The 24,904-nt window shown below is 38.2% G+C and overlaps 1 protein-coding gene across 1 annotated transcript in view; it reads left to right on the top strand.

Annotated features, from left to right (window-relative positions):
* cachd1 (cache domain containing 1) overlaps window positions 1-24,904 on the top strand; it is a 73,201-nt gene that overhangs the window by 44,786 nt on the left and 3,511 nt on the right. Inside the window, exons 5-26 of the mRNA XM_088927797.1 lie at window positions 1,866-1,992; window positions 3,173-3,317; window positions 4,002-4,218; window positions 4,912-5,061; window positions 6,130-6,363; window positions 6,488-6,637; window positions 7,529-7,652; window positions 8,294-8,411; window positions 9,418-9,586; window positions 11,060-11,202; window positions 11,967-12,148; window positions 12,588-12,698; window positions 14,173-14,295; window positions 15,251-15,350; window positions 15,465-15,581; window positions 16,807-16,967; window positions 17,394-17,480; window positions 17,874-17,990; window positions 18,395-18,546; window positions 19,321-19,482; window positions 22,773-22,850; window positions 23,556-23,657. Coding sequence (XP_088783923.1) covers window positions 1,866-1,992; window positions 3,173-3,317; window positions 4,002-4,218; window positions 4,912-5,061; window positions 6,130-6,363; window positions 6,488-6,637; window positions 7,529-7,652; window positions 8,294-8,411; window positions 9,418-9,586; window positions 11,060-11,202; window positions 11,967-12,148; window positions 12,588-12,698; window positions 14,173-14,295; window positions 15,251-15,350; window positions 15,465-15,581; window positions 16,807-16,967; window positions 17,394-17,480; window positions 17,874-17,990; window positions 18,395-18,546; window positions 19,321-19,482; window positions 22,773-22,850; window positions 23,556-23,657 — 3,069 coding nt within the window. The remainder of the gene's footprint in view (window positions 1-1,865; window positions 1,993-3,172; window positions 3,318-4,001; window positions 4,219-4,911; window positions 5,062-6,129; window positions 6,364-6,487; window positions 6,638-7,528; window positions 7,653-8,293; window positions 8,412-9,417; window positions 9,587-11,059; window positions 11,203-11,966; window positions 12,149-12,587; window positions 12,699-14,172; window positions 14,296-15,250; window positions 15,351-15,464; window positions 15,582-16,806; window positions 16,968-17,393; window positions 17,481-17,873; window positions 17,991-18,394; window positions 18,547-19,320; window positions 19,483-22,772; window positions 22,851-23,555; window positions 23,658-24,904) is intronic.

Raw genomic sequence — 24,904 nt, 5'->3', positions numbered from 1 at the left:
ATATTAATATGCAAGTTATGCAGTGGTTGCAGATGTCTGATTTAGACTGGTTTTTATATTTGTGGTCAAACTCTACACTCTTTGTATCAATTATGAAATTTTGCCTGATTCACAGAAGAGTTGAGAGATTTTTTTCCCATTGCTTTTCTGTTTTACTTTTCCATTGCTTTGCTTTCCTGTTCATCCACGTAAAACTCTCTTTGGATAAGAGTTGTGACATTTTACAGATGAGCTACATCTGTTAAGTTTTCTGTTATATGGCACAGGTCTATGTAGATGTCTTTACAGAAAACAATTTATTTTAAAAATCTCAGTGGTGTGAGGAGCTGGGCATTATGCTGTGCGGAAGAGTTCAGTGGGCTCTGCGTGTAGTTGTTTGTAAAGAGCTGATAATTTGAACTTGTTAACACGGACTGAGGCAGGACTTCAGGGCTGAATTATCCACAGTTGAAAAAAAGATACATTCTAGTGCTGTATCAGTCCTAACGCTGTGGTTGTTGTTCTTTCACTCTGCTGTGAGTGAAGGAAGTGTGCATTTTGGGAAATGTGATCTTATCCTAGCAGTGAGTCCCTGAAAAGATAAACCTTGTTTGTTTTTCTTGGCTTTATTTTGGAGTTGTTTATTTGACTTTGTTTCTGGGTCATCTGAGCCATTTGTCCATAATCTCTCCTTTGTGCTTTGCAGCCGCAAAACTACTTTGACTCCATCTTCAGGATGAAAAACGTGCCATCTAATATTCAAATGCATGCTTTTCAAACACATCTGTGCGTCTACAGAGCATAATTTTTGCTAGGTCTGAATCTCACATTATACACATTTGCAATGTAGTGTTGAAAGGAAAATTTGTAATTAATTTTTAAAAAGCTTTTCTGTTTTAATCAAACAGCAGCCCTTTCAAGACACCCCAGAGACTAAATAAAGCCTTTCAAATGGAAAATGATACGCATAGGAAGAGCTGCCATGGATTGTCTGAGTGCTGTCTGACTTTTCAATGCAGTTTTAAGTCCTGTTAAGTTGGTCTCAAGCACCACATACCTCTGAATCTTCCAGCTGTTAGCCATTCCTTTCCCAACAAACTCCAGCTGCTCCCACTGCTTCTGCAGGATTACAGATCCACTTGAACTCGGCTGTCCTCCGATTGTGTTCAAGCTCTTATATTTACAGTGGATAATAGTGTCTTTTAATATATGGAGGTGTATTTTATGAGTTTGACAATTTTAAACCTATAAAGCTTGAGGTTCCAAAGGGCAAACTATTCCACAGCTTACATTACATTCAACACTGTGAAAATGTGCATAGGCACAACACAAACTACTTTGTACTTTTAATTAACCCTTACATACTGGAACATTTCATTTCTGTTTCAAAAACATTTTTATTTTTTAAATTTGGGTGGTTAGGGGCACTTATATGTGCTGCATATTAAACAGCCAGAACTTTTACTGGACACTAAACTGAATGCCTTATTTTTTACAGCAGCTTCTAGTCTGCTTTAGATGTTTTTCTTCTGATGATATTCAGGATATCATGTTAATCCTTATTCATAGTATCCATCATTTTTGTGATTAGGGAGTCTCTTGCTTTGCTGCTTGTTCTGGTACAACTTGTTGGTTTAATTTGCCTGCTGTTTTGAATAGTTTGCTTGATCAGAACCCTAGTCTTTGACTGTGCCAGGTTCCTCCAAATTGTGATGTCATAGTGTTCAAGTGCAATATATTTTAAAAACAATGAAGACGAACTTGCTGCAGACTGAATTTCAGTATTTATTTTAGCAATGGGTGAAGCTGAGTATTGATTTTCTGTTCCTGTAAACAAAGTATGTCATTCTGAGCATCCTATTCATCTGTCTTATTTTGTCTTTCAGTTCTGGCTGACAACCTCAAATCCAACCCAGGGATTAAGTGGCAGTACTTTAGCTCAGAAGAAGGCATTTTCACTGTGTTTCCTGCCCACAAGTTCCACTGCAAGGGTACCTACGAGCATCGCAGCAGGTATGGAGTTTGTTTTCTGTCGCCTCCTTAAGGTTTTTAACATGCAACACTTTTAGGGTTTGTGTACAGAAGCATGGGAAATGTAGCGAGCATATTTCTTCAGAATGTGCTGAAACATGTGGTGTGTTGTATTCTAATGACATGCCCCCCGTTTCCTGTAGGACAAATAAAACTGTGAAAGTAATGGTTGTACAATATCATGTATTTTGCAAAACCTTGACTGTACTATAAAGACAAAAGGCCTCTTTTAATCTGTTTTTTTTATTTTAAAATGTTTGAACTTGCATTACTTATTAGTGAAGCTCAGAGCGGTGTTTTGGAGTGCTTAAATGTTGCCCTCCCATGTCATTGAGCTATTTCTAAGGAATAATTTCTGTGCTGTGCAAAAGAGTCTTAAATAAAAACGCCCTCCTTTTCTCATCGGCGACACCAGTGATTATAGGCTCTGGACAGGAAGGCAGACATGGAGGAAAATCCTTCTTGAGACTTTTGTCTTCTGTGTGGTTCAGTGTGGCCTCTTTACAATTCTGCCCTTTTCTGTTGAAGATTTAAAAAAGGAAATGATCAGCTGTAGATGTTCAAGTGTTACAGAGAGGAACATGCTACCACTCTAGGTCAATGTTACAATGAAATCTGACTTTACAGTAAGACACTGTTTATTCTTTAGCAAGCAGTGCTTTTTAGCTGAGTATGCTGTTGAAGCATATCATGTGAAGGTGTGTAAAAATCCCAACGTAGGCTCTAGAGCGAGAATTATATCTGTTTTCATACTGCATGTGTGGCAAAATGCATGCATTTAGAATATTCTAAATGTGCTATAATGATTCACAAAATGGGAGTATTGCAACTAAATAAAAAGTAATCTAAATAATATACATGTAGATCCATCTGCAAACACTGCAAAAAAGGCCAGTTAAAGGTAAATCTTAACTAACTGTGTTTGTCACAGTCCCAGAGTGTCACACAGCTTCTGTAAGAGGAAGATCTGATACTAATCATGGATTGGTAAATTTTGCAACTGTGAATCGATTAAACAGACTGCCTCAGATGAACTGGCAATAGAATGTCCTTGACCAACTTGTAGTGGGCAGGAAAAAAATTAAATTGCTTTATGTGCATCATTTCTTTTATTTACGGGGCATATTTAACCTACATGCGTTGCTTCTTTCTTTTTTTTCAGGCCTGTATATGTGTCAGCCGTGCGCCCACAGTCCAAACACATCGTTGTCATTATTGATCATGGGGCTTCAGTCACAGACACTCAACTTCAAATTGCTAAAGATGCTGCACTAATCATTTTAAACTCCATCGACGAACATGACAAGGTGAATTTTTATTCTTTTATTTTTTTGGCAGAATTACTATGTTAGGTTTTTTTAAACATCTGAGAGTGTTGTTTGTTTTGTCATTACTTGTATTTGTTGTCCTTTTTCTGCATGACATACAGTAATTGTCCTGTAATAAATCATTGTCCTTTAATGTGTGGCTATCATGCCAACAGTTTATTCTGAACCTAATTGTTAAGCATGACTACCTATTCTCTGGGAGATTGTGGTTTACAGTACAAATATTCAGTAGATATGATATTCAAACACCTGTAAAATAACCCACTCCACAGATGTGTACAGTGAAAATGATGCTCTGTTTTGGCTCAACTGAACTTTTTCATTATCTTTAAACATATAAAAAGGGGTCTTATGAGCAGAAACTAAACACGACCTGTTTTGCATGACTATTAGTTTTTATAAGTTTAATTTCTCTTTCCAAAACCTTTGGGAGTTTTCTAAGTAGTCACTAATACACTAGGACTCAACCCAGTTCCTTTTCAAGACACTACGCCAGTGAAATCATGTCTTCTTTTTTACAGTGAATTTAAGAACACCAGCTCAATGGTCATGAGTTGCACTGAATATTTGATTGGTTTCTTTACTGGAGGTTATTAATTAAGAATAGCTTAGTAAGCATTCAAAAATTCATTATGCATCTGTTTTGTGTACTTTTATTTCTAGATCTCTGTACTAACAGTGGCAGACACTGTTCGGGCATGTTCTCTTGACCAGTGCTACAAGACATTTCTTTCTCCGGCCACCAGTGAGACCAAGAGAAAAATGGCCTCATTTGTGAACAACATCAAAGCGTCAGACAGTTCTACCCAGCATGCCATGGGCTTCAAGAAGGCTTTTCAGCTGATCAGGAACACTTGCAATGTAACCAGGCAACAAACAAGTAAGATGTTACCCGACTGAATCTTTGTGAATATTATAGTTAAGGTTCTTCATTTTCAGTGTACATTTTTAATTATACCCATTTAAAATTGCCAATTCTGTTCCTCGGATAAAACACTCCTTTAAGCAGAGTTACAGATAATACTGATCACCAGTCCCATAGGGTTATTTTCTGTTTTTAAAAATTCAACCAGATTTATCTTTTTAAACAGAATGTAGATATGTATAGGGAATAGTAATAACAAGCACAGTTTTTTTAAAAGCATTATAGTTATTAAAGCATCGTCCTCAACTCAGTGTAAAGAATACTTTTTACTTTACTGGTAAGTGTAGTGAAGGCAAAGTGACTTGATAATTGCCATTAAATGCGAAATTGTCTGTTGGAATAAAAACAAAGAGTGCAACTAACAATCGTGTCAAAAAAGAATTATGGTAAAAAAGAGAAGTACTTCAGTTTGTAAAGGTTTCATCTCCAGTCCTATTCTTAACATGGACAACATGAAGATACAGATCCCTGTCAGATTAGTGTATGTGCCCACAGGTGACACTGAGATTGGCTTTTCTGCAGTGATTATCGCTATGAATTAAACAACACATGAGTCTAGCACACCAGTTCATGTGGCCCCTGTATTTTGCCACATTTGTGTGGACATGCTAAGGAGGTCGTGGGCTAAAGTGTTTTTCTTCTCTGCAGACACAGATATGGTGATAATCTACCTCTCATCAGGAACAACATCCAGAGATTCCTCCGAGGATGAAAAGAAGGCCACCCTCAGTGTAGTGAAGGAGGAGAACGGCTATCTCAACAATTCTGTCATGATCCTGACCTATGCTCTCATGAATGGTAAGGTGTTGCCGTTTAGTGATGATTTGGGGCGTTTGTCCAGTTTAATTTAAACCCATTAGGTTTAGGTTTGCATAATAAAGTTCTGATCATAGGTTAAACAATCTGGTTGATATCATATATCTTTGTGCTGTGGTATTCCTAGTGTTTCCTTCAAGACATCGGAACAGCAGTTAAGGTGAAACCGATAATGAAAACAGACGGTCAGGTCCACTTAATAGTACTTATCTGTGTGACACATTGTATTAGTTGGAAATTATTTCGATATTGCAAATCATTTATGAAGAGACTGAAGTATAATACGTGCAAAAAAACTTATGAACTTTTATAAAACTAAAAACTGAGATTGCATGATGATTTTTGAAGTTAGAACTTGGTACTCCCTGCAGCTCCTATCTGGTACTTTCATTTTTTTAATTTTGTCTGTATTATTTGTTCCAAGTTCCTTTTTTTTTATACCTCTGTTGTGTTGCATTCAGCTCACTTATATCCTGGCCTAATCTCTGCATGATACCTCTTTGTCATCTGTTCAAATAAATTACTTTTCAATATGAAATTAGGGTGAGGAACACTGGACCAGAAAAAAGAGCAGCCGCATCAAAGCTGTCTGTTTCATTTATTGAAGGATGTGGAGGCCCTTGTTATAAGAGCGTTACCCTTGAAAAAGCTGAAGTTTAAATTATCAGAATGAATTTGCATCCCGTTTCAAGTGTTTATTCCTCTGTCCATTCTAAACAGCTGAAAGGAATGCGTGACTTGCAAATAACCTGTGGGCAGTTCATCTGAAATTTAAAACACTTCAATAAAATTAAAATGTGTTGAAAATGTTTAAAGGCATGGTTTTTAAAATGTTTCCTAGACCTAAGACAGGAGGGAGTTCCAAAAGTAACAGAAAAGCTATAAGCTTTGGTAATATATGGCCATATCTGATTACTATTACAAGGTATGCCTTTCATGTAAAAGTCAGAACAAGGGTAGCTGTTTATGTAAACCTATAGTGTTTGTATTGGATTCAGCTTGAGACAGATAATTTTATTAGTTTCTACCATTTGCTCTTTTTTTCTGTAGAGGGTGTGACAGGACTAAAGCAGCTGGCTTTTCTGCGAGACCTCGCGGAGCAGAACTCGGTGAAGTATGGTGTTCCAGACCGCACTGATCTCCCTGTCGTCAAGGGCAGCATGATGGTCCTGAACCAGCTGAGCAACCTGGAGACCACTGTGGGCCGCTTCTACATCAACCTGCCCAACCGGATGATCGACATGGCTGTCTTCAGCCTTCCATATGCAGACCAGATGGGAGACGGTGTGTGTTGCTTAGAAATGGAAGAAAAACTTATCCGGCTTTTATAAAAGAGGGTCTTGGGGGACTTTTTTGTGACTGGGAGTTCTGGAAAGTTTGATTCATGTGTTTTTCTTTCTCGCTTCAGGCTTCATTATGACAGTAAGCCGACCATGCTACTTTGGCAACTTGTTACTGGGAATTGTGGGAGTTGATGTAAATCTGGCTTACATACTGGAAGATGTAACCTACTACCAGGACTCGATGGCATCTTACACCTTTCTCATAGACAACAAAGGTTGGTTTTTCGAATAGACCAAAGCCTTGGTATTGTGGACTGTAACTGGAGACTTTATTATTCTGTTGCTGGGTTCTAATGAATAGGTTGCATTTAAGAAGTGTGATCTGAGAGGCTTGTCTAGCTTGACTAAATAGGAATCCAAAAACCTGAAAGAACAAACTGGAGGAAAATCTTTTCCATAACAAAATATCTGAGCACCAGAACCTACATCAGGTTTTCACAGCTCAACAGGATTAAAATAATTAGCAGGACACTGCAATAATATACCATGTTTCATGTCACTAAAAAGTATTGGCACAAAGGCTAAGTCAAAGCTAACGATACTCTGAAGCAATGTGACTTTTAAAATGTTAGATTTTCCAACTTGTTTTTTTCCTCACCGTTAAAGATTTAAAAACCCGAAAGGTTTCATAATCTCTGGGTACTCATGAAAGAAATGTGTTGGGGTTTTTTTTTTAGCTAAAGTGGCTTTAAACTCCGTTGTAGGTTTTATTAAAAACTAGACCACCCCCTCTCCTTTCAAGAAAAAAAAAATCGCAATACCTTATGAAAAAGCCAAAACAAGATAATGAGGGGCACATCTGTTTTCTGCTGCTGTGAATTTGAAGAAGGTAATTTTTAAGCAAATTACCTCATTAAAATAAGTGCTTTCTTTTAAAGAGAGGCCTCTGTTTTTAGGATGTATTAAAAACTGCTGCTGTGTATTTCAGTCACTGTCCTTCACCGGGTGCAGATCTGGCACTATTCCAGACAGGCCTTCTTTTGTGCTGTAGAAGCAGCAATATAGAGGAGGACAGGAGCTTCACAGGCCACTTCAGGAACATTAGCAGCTTGCCAGACTCCCCTACAGACAGGACCACCCTGACTGCTCTTTGCTGTTTTTTCCAGGCTATACTCTCATGCACCCATCACTCACAAGACCTTACTTGATGACTGAACCCCCTCTCCACACTGACATCATCCACTATGAGAATATTCCTGGCTTCGAGCTGGTACGGCAGAACATTCTCAGGTAGGCAGAGATAATCATAATCCCATCAAGCTGCAGCTGTGTCCCGTGCCAATCGAGGTAATATTATTTGTGCTGTGTTCAGCTTGCTGCAGATGTGCACATGTTTATACAGTAAGGAAAATGAAAGACAGAGATTTACAGCCCCATCTTGCGATTAGCTTATGAGCTCCGATCCAAAGGGGCACAGTACCTCAGGCAGCCTGAGATGGAATGAGCTGATAACTAAGGGTAAAAGGGGCTTTTGAACACATAAATCAGCTGGAGACATACTGTGCTTTCTTTTGTGAGAGGTCTAGCTTTTGAAGAACTCTCAGTATATACCAGAAGCCTACTGGTTCATTGGCATTGGAACCTGTCCTAGTTTCTGTCCTGTTAAGCATACTGAGTGTTCAACACTCCTCTCAGGGTGGGCTAGTTTAGTTCAGCAATACCAGTAGCCTTTTTACACAAGATATGACATCTATTCAGGTATAGTGGTTTGGTCAAAGATACTGTTGCAAGCTATATCCATTACAACTATCTGCAGTGGGTTTTTGAACCCATCATTCTCTGGTAATGACTCAGAGTCTTAACTACATCTCTATGCTGCCCCGCGAAACTGTGGAGTTGAGTATTAAAAGTTTTTGTGGTTTTCTTTTTAGCGTCCCTCTTGGCAGCCAGATCATCGAAGTGCCAATTAATTCCTCACTGTCATGGCACATGAACAGGCTCCGTGACACCAGCAGAGATGCTTACAACGTGAGCTATGCCTGGAAATTGGTATGCTACCAGTGAATATTATAACAATGCTTAGGAATTCTGGTTTTGAAAAAGGCCATGAGTTTCAGACTTGCAAGTTTGGAATCCCTTCATTACAAAATTAACTTGACATTTTTTATTACGATGCACTCAGCATAAAGTATTTTTATATATTGTCCGATATTTATTAATATTAGTTAGCATTGTCTCATTCACGTAGGGATGGTGTTCAGATGATTTTTTTTAATTATTGAGAAATGTCAATAAGTATATTGTACTTTAATCAAAGCTGTTCATTCTTGAGAAAATTGCAATGTTTTCCCTTAAATTAATGGAGTGCTTTGTGATTTTAATGAATAGAATGCATTTTTAGAAGGATATTCTGCTCTATTGATATTTAGAATTGGTATTTTTCTTCTTGTGTTGCACTGGGTACTTAAATAGTACTTTCATTGGGGGTTTAACTCATTAACCACACTAAGAATTAGAATCTTATCTTATCTCTCTTATGATTACATGTGTCTGCAAAAAAAAAATACTAGCCATTGCCTTTGTTAGGATTCTGTGTTTTTTTCCACTTTTTTGTCTTTACCAACTGTCCTGGCTCTGCTTTCCAGTCTGGATTGCTCAGAAACACGAATGTTTAAGTCACAGATAATGCAATAAGTTCAACAGGAAGACCTAAATTCCCTGAAAAGGCTACACTGCTTAGTCAGTGTAGAAAAGACTTGAAAAGTGTTCACTCTATTTTCTGTTGTACTTTTGTAATCAATAAATGAATACAATCAGTTTAGAAGACTGAATGTGACCTTTGATGCGTTTAGAATCCAAAATGACATAACAGGTTCAGAAATAAAGAATGTCCCTGGATGGGCAAGACTCTATTTTTAGAAAGATCCATAGTCTGATTATATAACATTCTTATGTCTTTTGCCTTATTTTTCTTATCTGGGTAATAGTGGTGACTTATTGATCCAAAGGCTGCCTCTGGCTTTGCCTGTCTTACAAAGCGTGTCCTCTTTTCTAGGTCCAGGACACATCCTTCTTCCTGTGCATTGTGTACGTGCAGCCGGAGATCCCTGTGAAACAGCTGAAGAACCTCAACACTGTGCCCAGCAGCAAGCTGCTGTACCACCGTCTAGACCTGCTGGGGCAGCCCAGCTCCTGCCTTCATTTCAAGCAGCTGGCAACAGTTGGTATGGGCCGGACCAAGCATCACGGCATGACTCCTACTGCCATGTTTGTTTCTCAGGATAATCGAGCCCATTTTATGAAGAATTACAACAGAACCCTGCATCCTGTGGCTTTGTCATGCTGTGACTTAATCTGACAAAACACTGACTCTGCAGTTTTTTTAGTATTAATCGTGTCTCTATATATGTGGAATGACATGAAAGTGGGCACCCAGTGACTGCTTATGGTTTTTGACGTGAACTCTGCTTAAATAGGTGAATAGTTCCAGGAAATGGGTGGCATACTAAATGTTCACGGTTGTGCAGAAGTCTGAAGGTATATGTTGTTTTCTCTTTATTTGCTTAGCAGATGCCCTGCAATGCATGTGTTAATGAGTGAGATGAAACTAAGCTTGCCATTTAACAATTTTTAATTCATATCTATCAGAATTTAAAAGAAAACATGGTCAGAACAGCTGAAGGTAAACTATACACGAGCAGCCAAAATGTAGGGTTCAAGTAGTAGCTGTGAAGTTAAAAGGCTCCTTTTTACCACAAAAAAACAGCTCAGATAGAATTATTTAGCTTAATACTGGCTAAAACCTCAGTAGAATATCACCCATCTACACAAAGAAGGAAAAGAGCTGAGTGATATTGCTCAGTTCAGCCTAAGTGTGATATCTGAAGCATTATCAGGTACAGAGAAAGTTATTAAGTTTCAGTTACATCAATGTCAGTGTTTGTGAAATGGTGAACAGTCATTTCAAACAACATTTCTTGAGAGGAAACACTAAAGCTTGGAGGAGGTTCAGTTCAATTTATGTGGTTTTGGGTCAAAATGATGTTATATTGACTGTATAAATTGTAATCCACCTTGTTGTCCCTACAGCAAGACCAGTAAGTGATATAAAGCATCTGTTAAAATTAGAACTTTTATAAAATAAATGGGAGGGAGTCCTGTTGTACATGGAATGATAGACTTAAAAGTTCGCTTTGCAGTATAATTTCACTATATAGAACTGTTTAGAGAAAGCAAAAGTAAAAAAGAATGGCAATAGATGAGATGATCTTTGGAAGGTCTTCGAAGAAGCATGGAACACCATATCTCAAGCAATTCGAATAAAATTAGACAGTGTCCCTTAAAAAATTGAAACGTGTTGAAGGAATAGAGTGCACTTACTCACTATTAATTTATATTACAGTATATTGTGTGCAAGTTTGAATGTTTTTTTTTTATTATATCTTATTGTAGAGGAAACATCTAAGACTTATTATACACTTTCAGCAACTTTCTCAATCGCCAAAAAAGACCCACTGTAGGTATCTGAAAGTACTATGATGACATTGGTCACATGTCACTGAAGCTTAAAATGAAGTGTCTGGTTTACTCTACTAGTTAAAGAACAGTGCTCCCTTGAATTAATGTGGGATTTTAAGTCCTAGCTTTTATGTTCTTACATGAATGTTTTTTTTCTTTTCCCCACCCCTCCATAACAGAAAGTCCCACAGTGATGCTGTCAGCTGGGAGCTTCTCTTCGCCATATGAACACCTGAGCCAGCCTGAGACCAAGCGCATGGTGGAGCACTATACTGCCTACCTCAGTGACAACACCCGTCTCATCGCCAACCCAGGACTGAAAGTACGACCAGTATTGATCCCCTTCCACCAGCATATCTCAATGCTCTTATTTCTATTAAAACTAATACTTGGGAGCACAGTGAAGGCCTTCCTATTAGTAAAAGAAGATCTGAGTAAAAAGTGTTAAATTCACTTGATATCCAAAATTCTGGATATCTTCCAAACTGCCTGTGAGGATCCCTTTAGTATCATCACCTGGGAGACATGACATTTCCACTCCTTTTTTCAAAATAACACTTGACCTAACCGTTCACTGTAACATGACATAAACTGTATTTTTTTTCAGTCCCTTCTTGGAGAGAGAAATTGCACTTTTGATGAAAAGAAAATTCTCTTCTTGCTGTTTAAACTTGATTTTGCAAGTGTAGTTTAATTTACTTTGAAATTTGTAGTCTCTTTAAAAAAACAACAACACTATACGCCCTACCTGTTGGTATTAATCCTCAGAAAGTTCAGTTGACATTTGCAGCTTTGATGGATCAGAGTTTTGCGCCTCCTACAGCAAGCATTAACAGGACCCACTTGAGTCCTGAACTGTCAGGGCAAAGGAATACAGCAGATATTTTTAATTTGCGCTGTTTTTAAGTGAATAAATGCATTTAAGAAGCATTTGTTTTAAGACTCAACAACTAGGTCCTCATTTAGAAGCAGTTTTGGCAGCTTAATACATTCTTTGCCAATACTTAAAGAAAGCCAGGCTGCAGATTAGTATCTTCTCATGCAAGTCTTAAAGGAACCCTGCTATGTGTTCTTATTGTCTTCCAGTCCTCTGTCAGAAATGAAGTAATGGCTACCAGTCACGTAACCGATGAATGGATGACACAAATGGAAATGAGTAGCCTGAACTGTTACATTGTGCGTCGTTACATAGCAACGCCCAATGGGGTGCTGCGGATTTATCCCGGCTCTCTCATGGATAAAGCATTTGATCCCACCAGAAGACAATGGTAAGTTTTAGGGTGCACTTTGAAATGATTCCAAACTCCCATAGCACTGCCGTTTCCAGACTCCAAAGCAGCTCTTCATTATAGTGTGCCTTATTATTTTGGGAGGCAGTAAGGCTGAAGCTGTGTCTCTGTGTGTGTATATATGTTTATAGTGACCGTTAATACCAACAATAGAGCAAAAGTGGCAACAGAATCTATTTTTCTGATATACAAAGCATTATATGGTGTGTGTGTTTATAATAGCAGTTTTAACAGCAAACCAAAAGCATTTACACTCTAATAAATCAATTCTGAGAAACAATAATGCATTAATTGGAACTCATTTTGTGTCGCATGGTAATAGTCTGATCATTTTCAGTATCAAATGAAAAGCTATTACTATTTGAAACATATAATTGTTTACGTATAATATATATAATATACCTTGCTGTTTTCACAGGTACCTGCATGCTGTGGCCAATCCTGGCCTGATAACTTTCACTGGGCCCTACCTGGATGTAGGCGGGGCTGGATATGTGGTCACAATCAGTCACACCATTCACACCTCCAGGTAGTGTCAGGAATGCTTCCACTGGAAAATCAGCTAGTTCCTTCAGCTGTGTTACAAGCACTGCATAGCAGTGGATTTGGGATCATCTAGTCACAGGGCAGTAAGATCACTTTATTGGCCATATACAATTTCTTGTATTAGGGATTTGTCTTGTCGCATACCCCAGCTTGCTCTCCATGAGACACACAGACAGGGAGAGAAGCTTGGGGGTAGAGCTCAGGGTCAGCCATTTATACAGCGCCCCTGGAGCAGTTGGGGTTAAGGGCCTTGCTCAGGGGCTCAATGGAGTAGGATTCATCTTCCGGTCGCGGGATACGAACTGGCAACCTTCCAGCCACAGACGCAGATCCTTATCCACAGAGCCACAAGAGCTACAGTTTGCGATCTATGTGCTGAAAACACAAACGCATCACAAAACAAGGCAGAAATAAGTGATTCAAATGTGGACATTGTGGAGTTGTTTTTTTGCTCGATTTTATCAGGACTTTAAAACTATTGCCATAAAAAGTGGCAGCTGAAATATTTTGATTTTTAACACCAGATAGCATTAATACTTTCCCCTTAACATCTCCAATTAATTGTGAACAATTATATATAATGTATTAAATAATTTATATAACCTTAGAAATATTATGAGTATTTTTTTCTACATTGAATGGCTTTGATGTTATACTTTGAGATACCAGTCACAGTATGACATTTGAATACTGATTGAGAATTTAATGTAACAAAAACAAATCCGACTTGGAAAAGTGTTGCAAATTAAAATATTAGAGTATCGCAAATTTACACATTAACACGAATGAGGTTGAGCTCAAAGTGTTGTAGACTGCTAACAACACATTGTGTTCGCAGACCTCTGCTATCATTGTTAATATTTTGATAAGGTGTTTCAGTAGCCTTTTGTGTTTTGTCAACTGTTTTAAATATAGTTAGCGAACCACTTCACCTTTAACAGATTTGAAGTTATGCCATTTTAAACACAGAGTCTAACCACAGTAGTAAACGTATATCTTGACTTCGATAAAGATTTTTTTTTAAAACTTGGCTCACATACGCTTTTGTATTTATCAAGCCACTGTAAAATAAAAGGTATTCTGCATTATGTTTTTGTAAACTAGCAGTAGAGAAAGGTGTTGTCTTGCTCACTGAAATATCACTTAAACTGTAAGTATGGTATTCACCTTCTGTGAATAGGCAGTGGATATTCCATGAGCAATAGAAATGTCCTGCATGTGTTGCCAGACCACTGTGACCTCGGTTACTAGAGGGCTTTATATAAAACAGGAAGAACATTTTTACTGTTATATTTGAAATAACTTTTTGTCGTGCATTTAAAATGCTAGAATGCATCAAGACTACGTTTCACGACCTGCTGGTGGTCATTATGCATACCTTGCAACAATATGTTGAAGCAGGATATGCTTGGAGCTTCTGTATTGATTAACTTGCTGTTATCTTTGTCCCTCATCAGCTCCCAGATGGCCCCTGGTTACGCAGTGGCAGTGATGGGCATCGACTTTACTCTCCGATACTTCTATAAGGTCCTCCTAGACCTGCTACCTATCTGCAACCAGGATAAGGGCAACAAAATTCGGTAAATACCAGGATAATGGAGGCCGCTGGCTTTCAAGAAAAGAGAAGGAATTTGTTGTTCCGCCTGAAAGGGTTACTTAGGGATTCCCCACTGAGGCTGTTTGAAACTTTTCAATGTGGCTAATCTGATTTGGTAAATTTTGAACAGCGAATTAAAAATTCTCCCATGTCCTTAAAACCCTTTCATGGATGAACCTGCGGGATGGCAGGTTTGTCCCCTACAGCTCTCTGCCCAGTGTGAAAGCCGGTGCAATAGTGACCTGCTCGAAAAAGAGAAAGAAGAAAGGCGTAAGCTGATTGTAATTGCATTCCAGCAACATCCTATTAGAAGATGCTTTGGCAAGCACTTTCGTGTGGGACCCAGAAGCAGTTCGATTGAAACAAAAATTGTCATATACTTTTTACCAAAAGTAAAAGTATATCTTGACTTTGATAAGATTTGTTATGGACGTGGCTCAATTGTGCCTTTGTATTTATTAAGCCAATGTAAAATAAAATATATTCTGCATTATGTTCTCTTACACTAACAGTAGAGAAAGACGTTCTTTATCATAGTTTGTCTTGCTCACTGCATTATCACTTATTATGAGTGTGGTATTCACCTTCTGCTAGGAATGTCCTTTAGTACACTTCAAATGGACAGGGAATGTTCCATAAGCAGTAAAAATGTCCTGCATGTGCTGTCAGACCACTGTGTACTCTGAAGTGTGAACTGTGAATTGGAAATTGGAAATAATTAATGGATTGCTAGCTTAAAAGAAAGAAATTCTTCATTCTTCAGGAAAAATCCTTATTCTTTCAGTTTGCTTCTACTTTTCACAAATTTGCCATTTGAATTCACAAGCTAAAGTTGGTTTGCTAGTACCAAATTTAAGACAATATAAAGTAATTTGTGTCATTTGAATCGTAGCACAGTAGTTGGCTGTTGATCACAAAAGGAGATTTCCCTGTTTCAGGTGTTTCATCATGGAGGACAGGGGATACCTGGTGGCACACCCCACCCTTATTGACCCCAAAGGCCATGCTCCTGCTGAACAGCAACATATCACCCACAAGGTAGGGGGTCTTTAGCCCAGCAGTGCTTTCATCTGTACTTTTTGCACTCTGCTTGAACCTCGTGGTAAAAGAGGTGAACATCCTCTTGAGGATTTCTCATTTTTAATACCACAGGAGCCCCTGGTTGCGAATGACATCCTCAACCATCCCAATTTTGTGAAGAAGAATCTGTGCAACAGCTTCAGTGACAGGACAGTGCAGCGTTTCTACAAATTCAACACCAGCATAGTAGTAAGTGTGAGAACACGCGTATTAAACTGGTGTGGCTGTGTATTGTTCTGTTGTTGTTGTTTTTTTGTGGCTGTGTGGATGTGCCGAAAGACAAGAGAAGCTGTAAATGAGGAAGCACTTTTCTTTTTCAAAAGGCAAGCCTTTTTTTTCCCTCAGTGTAATAGCCCCATCAAGCTGACAAAAATGAAACTGCAGCACTGTTTTCAAACTGGGTTCAGTCTGTAATGAATGTGGTGTTTGAACTCCCCCCTGAATCTGGACTAGACTGATAGCGGATTGGATAGCATATTGGAAACATGCACACAAGAAATCGACCAAATTACACATTACCATTAAAGGTAATAAGATAAAATGACTTTATCATTACTTAATTAAAATTACTACTTAATTAAAATGTACAACCATAACTAACCTGTTAGAAAAATAAAATAGTTTTAGGTGGTCAATATGTAGAAAGACATGGGGTATTGCTTTTTTGGAATTAAAGTATTTGCTAAGAAGAGGTGGTTAAGCAATGATTTGCAAACAAGGCTGATAAATAATTACAGTTGCAATTTCACAACTAGGTCGGTTTCTCATTGTGTTGCAAAAAGCAACCATAATTCTAGCACTTGTAACAAATGTGTAGAAGCAGTTTGATTCCTCGAACTTGTTTGGTTACTAGTTGCTAGTATTCCACTTGGGGTTTCCATGATCTGACCAGCCTAAAGATCTTTTTTAATTCAGCTAGTGAAGCCATTTCCCTTCTCCATCTGATGTGCTTATTTAATGGGGCTTCTTAATGGCAGCCACGTGAATGCAGGTGCTGAACTTCGGAGGTGAAAGAATGGGGTACCCTTCTCTCTGTGTGTATATACTGTACGCTCTGAATTTTTGCTTTCGAGCAGGAACGCAGTTTTAATGTACAGTTTTATTTTTTTGTTAACATGTCCTCACGCTCTTTACTCTTTTTTTGAAAGATATTGTAGAGATTTTTTTTTCTAGGTGACCCACACATGTGATTTTTCAAATGCTGTTTCTGCTTAGTATTTTTCCTCTGGGCATTCAGAGGAGCCATGCTTCCCCTGACAATGCTGCCTTGAAAGAGACAGGGAACTATGTGGGAGGATTGTATTTCAGTACTAGCAGCGAAGCTGAGGAGAACCTGTGTTTCAGGCTGAAGGTTTTGGTTTTAGAGATAAGTGTCATGTTCCCAATACTCAGTGGGATGGTTGTTTTCCCCCAGGGTGATCTCACAAACCTGGTGCATGGGAGCCACTGTTCAAAATACCGCCTCACCCGGATCCCTGGAACTAATGCCTTCGCCGGGATTGTGAATGAGACCTGTGACTCTCTGGCCTTCTGTGCCTGTAGCACCGTGGACAGGCTCTGTCTCAACTGCCACAGGTTAGCAGCTTGTATGGGGGTATTTCTGTCGGGAGGTTTCTCTCCTCCAGGGTACTTCTGATAATGGTGGTGAATTATTGTCTGCTTGGGTAAAAAGAAAGTAACACTAGATTCTTTTGAGTTTATTTTTATGCTATTTACATACTATGTAGAAGGATGTTTTGCTGAGAAAAATGTAAGAGAGGAGGCTATTGTTTTCCACTGTGGGTTTCCTGCTTACTTAATTGTGGTTAATGAGACCACAGGGTAATTGATATATGTATTATATGTACCTTTTGAGCTTTTACTGTAGGAAAGAAGATGTTTAGATACATTTTAGACAGACTGAAGCTGGTTTCTTTGTCCTTCTGGAGTAGTGAATTGACAGATTTAAAAGAGTAAACCAGGAGGTTAACCTTAACTTCGTTAAACTGTGTGCCCCTCAAGGATGGAACAGAATGAGTGTGAGTGTCCCTGTGAGTGCCCCCTGGAGGTGAACGAGTGTACTGGCAACCTCACAAATGCAGAGAACCGGTAAGGCCCTGTTTTTTTTTAGAAGACTGATTTAAATGATACACTATTCAGCTGGCTTTTGACAGAGCTTGTCAGTGAATCTTTTGTGAGTGAAACATTGTCAATCATGGATTGTATGTGGGATAATTGCTGTTGCTTTTCATTTCTCACAGTTCTTTGTCATATTTATGAGATGCAAGGCTGTTTATGTTGTCAGGAACAGCATTGTGCATTAAGTCTGAATATTTAAAAATGCCAAGCATCTTTTTCCGGTCATTAAATGTGGTCTGAGATGAGAAATGTTCATAATGGCATTTCTTGATCATATATTTTGCTAAAAAATTGTTGTGCCTTATTCGGCTTCTTGTGTTTCTCTGTAAGATTTAATCTGAAATTTCCCTTATCTGTACACAGGAATCCAAGCTGTGAAGTTCACCAGGAACCCCTAACGCTCACCATCATTGACACTAGTCTACAGGACACTCTGCCACAATGTATCAACACCAGATGCAGCCAGAGATACACTAGCAGGTACAGTATTTTGTTGGCAATCACATAGTCCCACTGTCAGAAATGGAGCTGTGTTTCATTGAGGACCCAAGGGGACTTGACTGAAAAATGGCAACTGAATGTGCATCTCTTTATGCTTGTCTTAAATGTACATTGATTAGTGTATGTTTCATGGTCCTAACCTAAGTACTGTAAAAATCAACATAGTTCAAGAAATTCAAATAGGTAGCTTCATCAGCATGCATAGCCTGCAAAGGAACAGGTAAAGGTTTATTCAGTGATGAAAAGGAAAGAGACGCAACTTTTAGTGAGTTAAAAAACATTTGTTTCAGTTCTGTTATTCTTGTGTGAAAATGTCCCATGTCAAATGCACCATGTGAAAAGTGTAGATGTAGTACCCATTTAAAAAGATTCTCTTCTTGCAGTGATTGCTTTGGTGTGCTGGATTGTGAGTGGTGTATGGTGGACAGTGATGGGAAGACTCACTTGGACAAGCCCTACTGTGCCCTGCAGAAGGAATGTTTTGGAGGCATTGTGGGTGCCAAGAGCCCTTATGTTGATGGCATGGGACACTTAGGTGAGAATTTGTCCAAGGGAAAGAAAAAGTGAAAAATAGCATTTCGCAGTTTTGCGCATAATCTGTGTCAGTTGAGGTTTATAACTATAAATTTTAAAGTTTGTCTTTTTTTGGAATTTCAGTTTCTGTACAGGTTTAGATCAGTGGTTTCCATTATTAGTTTTAAAGAGCTGAATAAGACAAAGCATAACCACTAAAGCTTTTGTTTTAAAAGCTTTGCATGACTCACAATTGAGGTGGTAGTGCAGCCTCTAAAAGTTTTTTTTTAACAAACCCAAACTTGAAACACTTTGTGGATGTGAAGCTTTTGAAAGGGGTTGTTATCAGGCTCAATAATAATTTATATTCTCCTTAAAAAAAGAATTTTAGAGAAAGATGCATCACCACTGTGATATGGTGCTTAAGTATACTTTCTTTTAAATGATATAATCAGAGTACTTCATTAACTCTGTAGAGATTGCTCTTCATCTTATGGTGAAAATCCCATTCAGATCACAGCACCCCTTTAATAAAAATTACTAATGTAACTGGTACTGTATTGCACTGATAATGCTCCATTAAAGACAAACTAGCAGCAATAAAGGGAGACTATTAGTAGTACTACAGCAGACCTAAGTATAAAAGAAAAATGACCATCAATTGTAGGGATCAGTAAGATCCAGGAGAGAGCCATGTGCTGTTGCGGACATTGTATGACTCAGCTTAGATTCCAGCAAATCTAGCCTTTAATTTTCTTGGAGATGTGTGTAATGCATGACTGTGGTTCCGTTGCAGATGATGAGGTGACCCCACTGAATATGATTAAGAGTGCTCCGGTTGGGCCAGTAGCTGGAGGCATTATGGGCTGTATCATGGTACTGGTGCTGGCAGTGTACGCTTACCGACATCAAATTCACCGTCGGAGTCACCAGCACATGTCTCCTCTTGCGGCTCAAGGTAAGGCAGAGCGATCCAGCATGCACACTAAATTAGACAGGATTCAAACTGGAATAAGACTGGTTTGATCATTTTGGTGGCTCCCCCTTCACAGCGACGTCACTTGTTAGAACCAGGGCAGTCACTTTGTTAGAACAACGTCGGCAGCCTGCTATGACTGGGATTCCTCCAGGCAGAAGCATGCAGTAGGGAGAGTTCCACTGACATCCCAGGCAACTGCAGGCATGCCCTGACATCAGTTTAGCACTGCAGAGCTCGCAGTCTGTCAGATGATTGACTGACTGAATAGGTGGAGCACTTTGAAAAAGCATTCTTCCCTTGTGGTACAGGAGATTTTGCTTTTGAGCCACAAAAAAAATAACCATAAGCAATTCCAAATTTGGCTGCTACAAAATGGTGTTCATTTTGTAGCTGCCAAACTTGGAATGGCTTATGGTTATTTTTTTTATCAAAAATGTTCTGCTATTGTATGATTGTACTTCCCCAGCACTCCTGATGATACTCAGTACTGGATTTCCCATTAGGCACTGTAGGCTGTTCTAGAAACTACAAGCATCGAAGTGATGGTCGCTCGACTCGCTCCATCAATCATGTGGTTTAACATTAGAATAGTTTAAAGTGCATCATGTCAATTGACGTAATTCAGTTGGCATTTACCCCTCTTTTTGCACATTTCGGAGTGAAAGTGCCTAGGGCCTACTGAAGCAGATGTCCTGTAGGTGCACATTTTGAGGAGGCTTGGATGTTCTCTGTCAGCCCTTCTGTGCTATTGATGCTCTGGAGCAGGGAGCCAGGCTGCTTTTGAATTGGCAGTTCCATGTTGGCTGAAATAAAGCAAAACTATGGATAAATTAGGAAAAATAGCATGTGCGGTACATACTGCTGGTTATTCAACCTGCAGTGATTTCTTCAGAGGAGTAAAAAGTGAAGTGAAAGGGTCAATCGAGATACTCAAGTCTTCCTAATTATTTTAATTTCACCTGTCTTTCTAGTATTTATGCATTAGTCAGCCAGGTAAAGTAAGTAGTGAATCTTCCAGCACTCGCCAGGCAAATACTGCTTACAAACATGGTTACACAATCAAACTAGGCTACACATTTGATTTGACCAGTGCAAGGTTCTAGAAAACAACCTCATTTTTATTTTAAATACACATGGTGCTTAGCTTCACAGTTAAAGATAAAACCCACTTTTAGGCAAGTAACTGTATTATATAGTATTGCAGTCACTATGAAGGGACACAGAGGAGAGACATGAAGGACTGATGAAAGTCCACACCACACAAGAACTGAAAGGAAATATCTGAAAATAACAAAAAAAATAGCTTACATGAAGGGAAGATGCAAACACAAGACTTATTCCAAGTTGTATAAATTAGTAAAAACAGTCTAAATCATGAAATGTTTTTTGTGAAGGTGACCAGACCTATGACTGACGGACCTTTGTGCCATCTCACATTAACAACGTAAAACCGGTCAGAGAGAAGGAATTGAATTACGTTGACACTGACACTAGTAATTAGCCTACATGTAACATGAGCTACTCACCGTCAACAACAAATGCTAATTATTCACTACTAATTAAAAAGGTGCACAGATAGAGACAGGCCTGTCCTAGCTGGGCTTTGTACATTAATAACTTCTAGAATGTTTGTAGTTATTAATGCTATTAACAGCCATTCATTTTAAAAGAATAGTTTTTTTCCCATATTACTAAGCTCATCACCTCAGAAAACATGTTTTCAATAAATTACAAAATGCACATTGTAGACATTTTGTTGACTGACCACTCAATGGTATTTAGAGTACTCATTAATAATTGCATTATATTATTTAAAATAGTTACTCAGCTCACTTACACCTATCCATATAATATCAATACCTTTTCTTACTTTTCAGGATTCATTCCTAGATGATTTGATGAGGTTTGATTATGGTCAAAATTGTGCATTTTGGTAGACAAGTCTGGATTAATTTGGAGGATGAAGGCCGGGGGTGGGCAACTCTGGTCATGGGGGGGTCTGTGTCTCTACAGGTTTTTATTCCAACTCGGCTCTTAACAAGCTCAGCCAGCTCATTACGGGCTTAAAGGGACCATTTTTACAGCCTCTCTCAGCTCTTCAAGTGCTGGTGCTTTGGACAGACCTAGCAGATCCGCTAGACACTTGCTCTTCTTGAAAGTACTAATTCATGTTGTCAAATATGACCTTGTGACCTCTAGCACACAGGCAGTCAATATAATACAGCTTGCATTTCCATTCCCAATGAAGGAAACAAGTGAGAACATAGTAACAAACTGTACTCATATCTAGATGGACTTTTTTTTTTGCTTGTTTTCTGTAATCGTTGCTCAGCTGTCAAACGGACAGTCATATCAAGGTTACATTTTGAATCGCACTTTGGACCTTAAATGACAGTGATTGACAGATACATGTTTATGAGTACAAATTGTTTAAAATTGTAGATGTTGAGAAACCAATCAAACCATATTAGTTGATAAGTGAGCGAATCTGTTGAAGATTTCAGTGACGTGTACAGTATATGAACCCTTTAAAGTATTTTAACCAGTCTATTTCAGAAATGCCTTCAGGAAGGGTGCATCCTACACATTTAAACGTACAGTATTAGTATGCTGATGGAAACGGTTTAACTGCATTGAGCCTCTGTGATAATGATTTAATTAACTAAAGCCTAGACTACTGCCTGACCTTTTTTAAAGTGGCTTTTTGCTTCCCAGTTAATGAGATGATAAACAGATTATTAGAATGGAGCAAAGAGATAAATTAAAGTAATTGCTTGAAATAATCAGCTTTTCACAACTACCGCTAAGACTGACTTAACTGCTGCCCTCATTTTATATAGATATGAGTCACCTTAAAAGCTATCAAAAAATAAAAAAAAATCAAAAAAATTTTGTGCATATTACAAACCAGAATATATCACTGTTTTTATAGTACTTAAATTTAGGGATACATTTTCAGGAGAAAGCTTTTTATTTTAGCACTGACCTGTCTGTACACTCCATGTAAAGCATTTGAAATGTAAAGCAGTTGAAAATTAATACATTTTAGCAATACAGAATGTCTTTGAAACTGAAAGATCCAAAATTGTTTGCATCCTGCTAAGCTCCAGATAATGAAGCAAATTATATACAAATGAACTAGATCATTTTTGTGTAATTCTTCTGATAGGGACTATAACTAGGTAGATTTTGCTGGGTCTATTGCTGTGATAAATTGCTTTAAATCCTGATAAACCAGCAATACCTGCAGTATGCTTAATTTTCTGCAGAAATGTCAGTGAGGATGTCAAACCTAGATAATGAGCGTGATGAAAGAGATGAAGATAGCCATGAAGACCGAGGTATAAGTAAGTAAAGCATTATAGGCATTTATTTCCTGAGCAAACTTTTCATCTTCATTCTGTTGTCATTCCTCCTAATACTGCACATTGATGATCTATAATAAGACTAGTAAGGGAGAAGTGTGGGCTGTAATAAATGGAAGGAATTTATTTTCACTGCAAATCAGGAAAGGGATTTCTACTGTCTTTGTTAATATGCCTTTATGTCTTGTTATGCATTGTAAGGTATAATTTAACTTCACATTTGGAAAGTTGGTGTCATTGTTTATATTAATTAGCGATGTTTGTTAAGTGAAAGGCAGTGAATGTTTTTAAATTAAATAGGTTTATGCATTGTCTTCAGTTTTGTGGTGTTTTTTTCACAACTGAAATATTTAACTGAGGTTTTTGCATAGTACTCTGCTGACACCTTTGTGTATTCATGTATATTTACCTTGCTTTTTGGTTTAAAAGGCAAGTCAGCATTAATCTTCGCATTATTTTTTTAATGTATAAAAGAGTCTTGCTCCTTTAACATGTCTCATATTACCTCAGACTTTTAAAAAGGAGGAATATATGAAATATTAACAGCTTAGAGAAGATTTGGGTTCTCAAAACACTTTAGTGGAGCTGCTTTCGTTGGTGAGGGGTTAACGGAGAGCATACAGTTGTGTGTCATACAGCTCTGAACCCTGCAGTTATGTGTTCTGTTTGTTGATTTCTTCCGAGCAGTCAGTAACACCCGGTTCATTGCGGCAGTGATTGAGAGACACACTCACAGCCCTGAGCGCAGACGGCGCTACTGGGGTCGCTCTGGGACGGAGAGCGATCATGGTAAGAAGCTTGTCTCCTTCGTGTTTGTTTCCCATTTCTGTTACTTATTTATAACTTTTTAGACTTCCTAGAGAGAGAGAGAGCGAACAACTATACAGCTGTTACTTTATGGAAAAAACACCAAATAGTGTAGTTCTTGAAGAGGTCCTAGGAGATTACGCTTTCTGCAAGTTTGCAAACACTTTGGTGGTAAAGGTCACCTCCTACAATGCACACACTCATGTAGCTGAAGGGGTAATGTGCTTGGTTTACATGTAGAAAAAATGAAGGTTTTTTGTCTTTACCTTCTGAGTTGCTATAACAAACTACAGCATACAGTAGCTTTGAGATAACATCTTCAGTTTGTTAGATGGGATTTCAAATTTGACATTAAATTTGCAACTGTTTATGTATTCAGTTTGCGTTGATGTTTCTTAGAACCAGTTAGTACCCACTCATGATAATTTAAGATTTTCAAATAAGTCTAACATACCTAAAAATCTCTTTTGAGTGTTAGAGTGTTAATTTACATTTAGTGAAACTATTAGGAAATTTAGTTTCTGAAAGCCTGACTGCTTCACTTGAGTCTTGGACTTAATGTCTTACACTTATCAGCTTTTAATGTTCAGAGAGATAAGGTGCAAATTTCGACTTTTGATTTGCCATAGTGCCATGATTCATCTTTAATTGAATGTGAATCTTTACCAGACTGATTTTACTGTTTTCCTGTATTGAGATGAAAGACCGTTTTTTTAACTTTAAAATTAATGCTGCCAAGTATTCAATGGATGGCTTTTAAGTAAATAATGACACTGTCTCTTTCAGATTGTGTTTAGAATCCTTTGGGAGTTACATCTGAAGTTGTACGAGACCAAGTGTTTAAAAACAGAGTCAGAACAAATACAGAAAGTCCTCATCTCCCTCAGTCACTGCCTCAGGAGCCCTTACATATGTCATTCCCCATCTCAATCACCACACACTTGAAAATTAACTCCCTACTTTTGTCTCAAAAGAGACACTCGGGAGTGCTTATTCTGTGGTTGTTAGACTTTAACACTGAACAATTGCAGTAAAGATTAAAGGGCAGCAGCATTTCACATATGATTGTCCTGCTGAGATGCGTTTATATTGGGATACAATACAATACAAAACAGCTGAAATGAACAATGTTGTTTTATGAATTGCTTGAACCCAATTAAGTCAACATTTGAAATGGCTGTTTACACAGTTTACATTAACATCTGTCTTAAGACTTGTATTTAACCATC

Source organism: Atractosteus spatula, chromosome 11 (assembly GCF_055471065.1).
Source record: "Atractosteus spatula isolate fAtrSpa1 chromosome 11, fAtrSpa1.hap1, whole genome shotgun sequence".
NCBI lineage: Eukaryota > Metazoa > Chordata > Actinopteri > Semionotiformes > Lepisosteidae > Atractosteus > Atractosteus spatula.
This window is presented reverse-complemented; position numbering and strand designations above follow the sequence as displayed.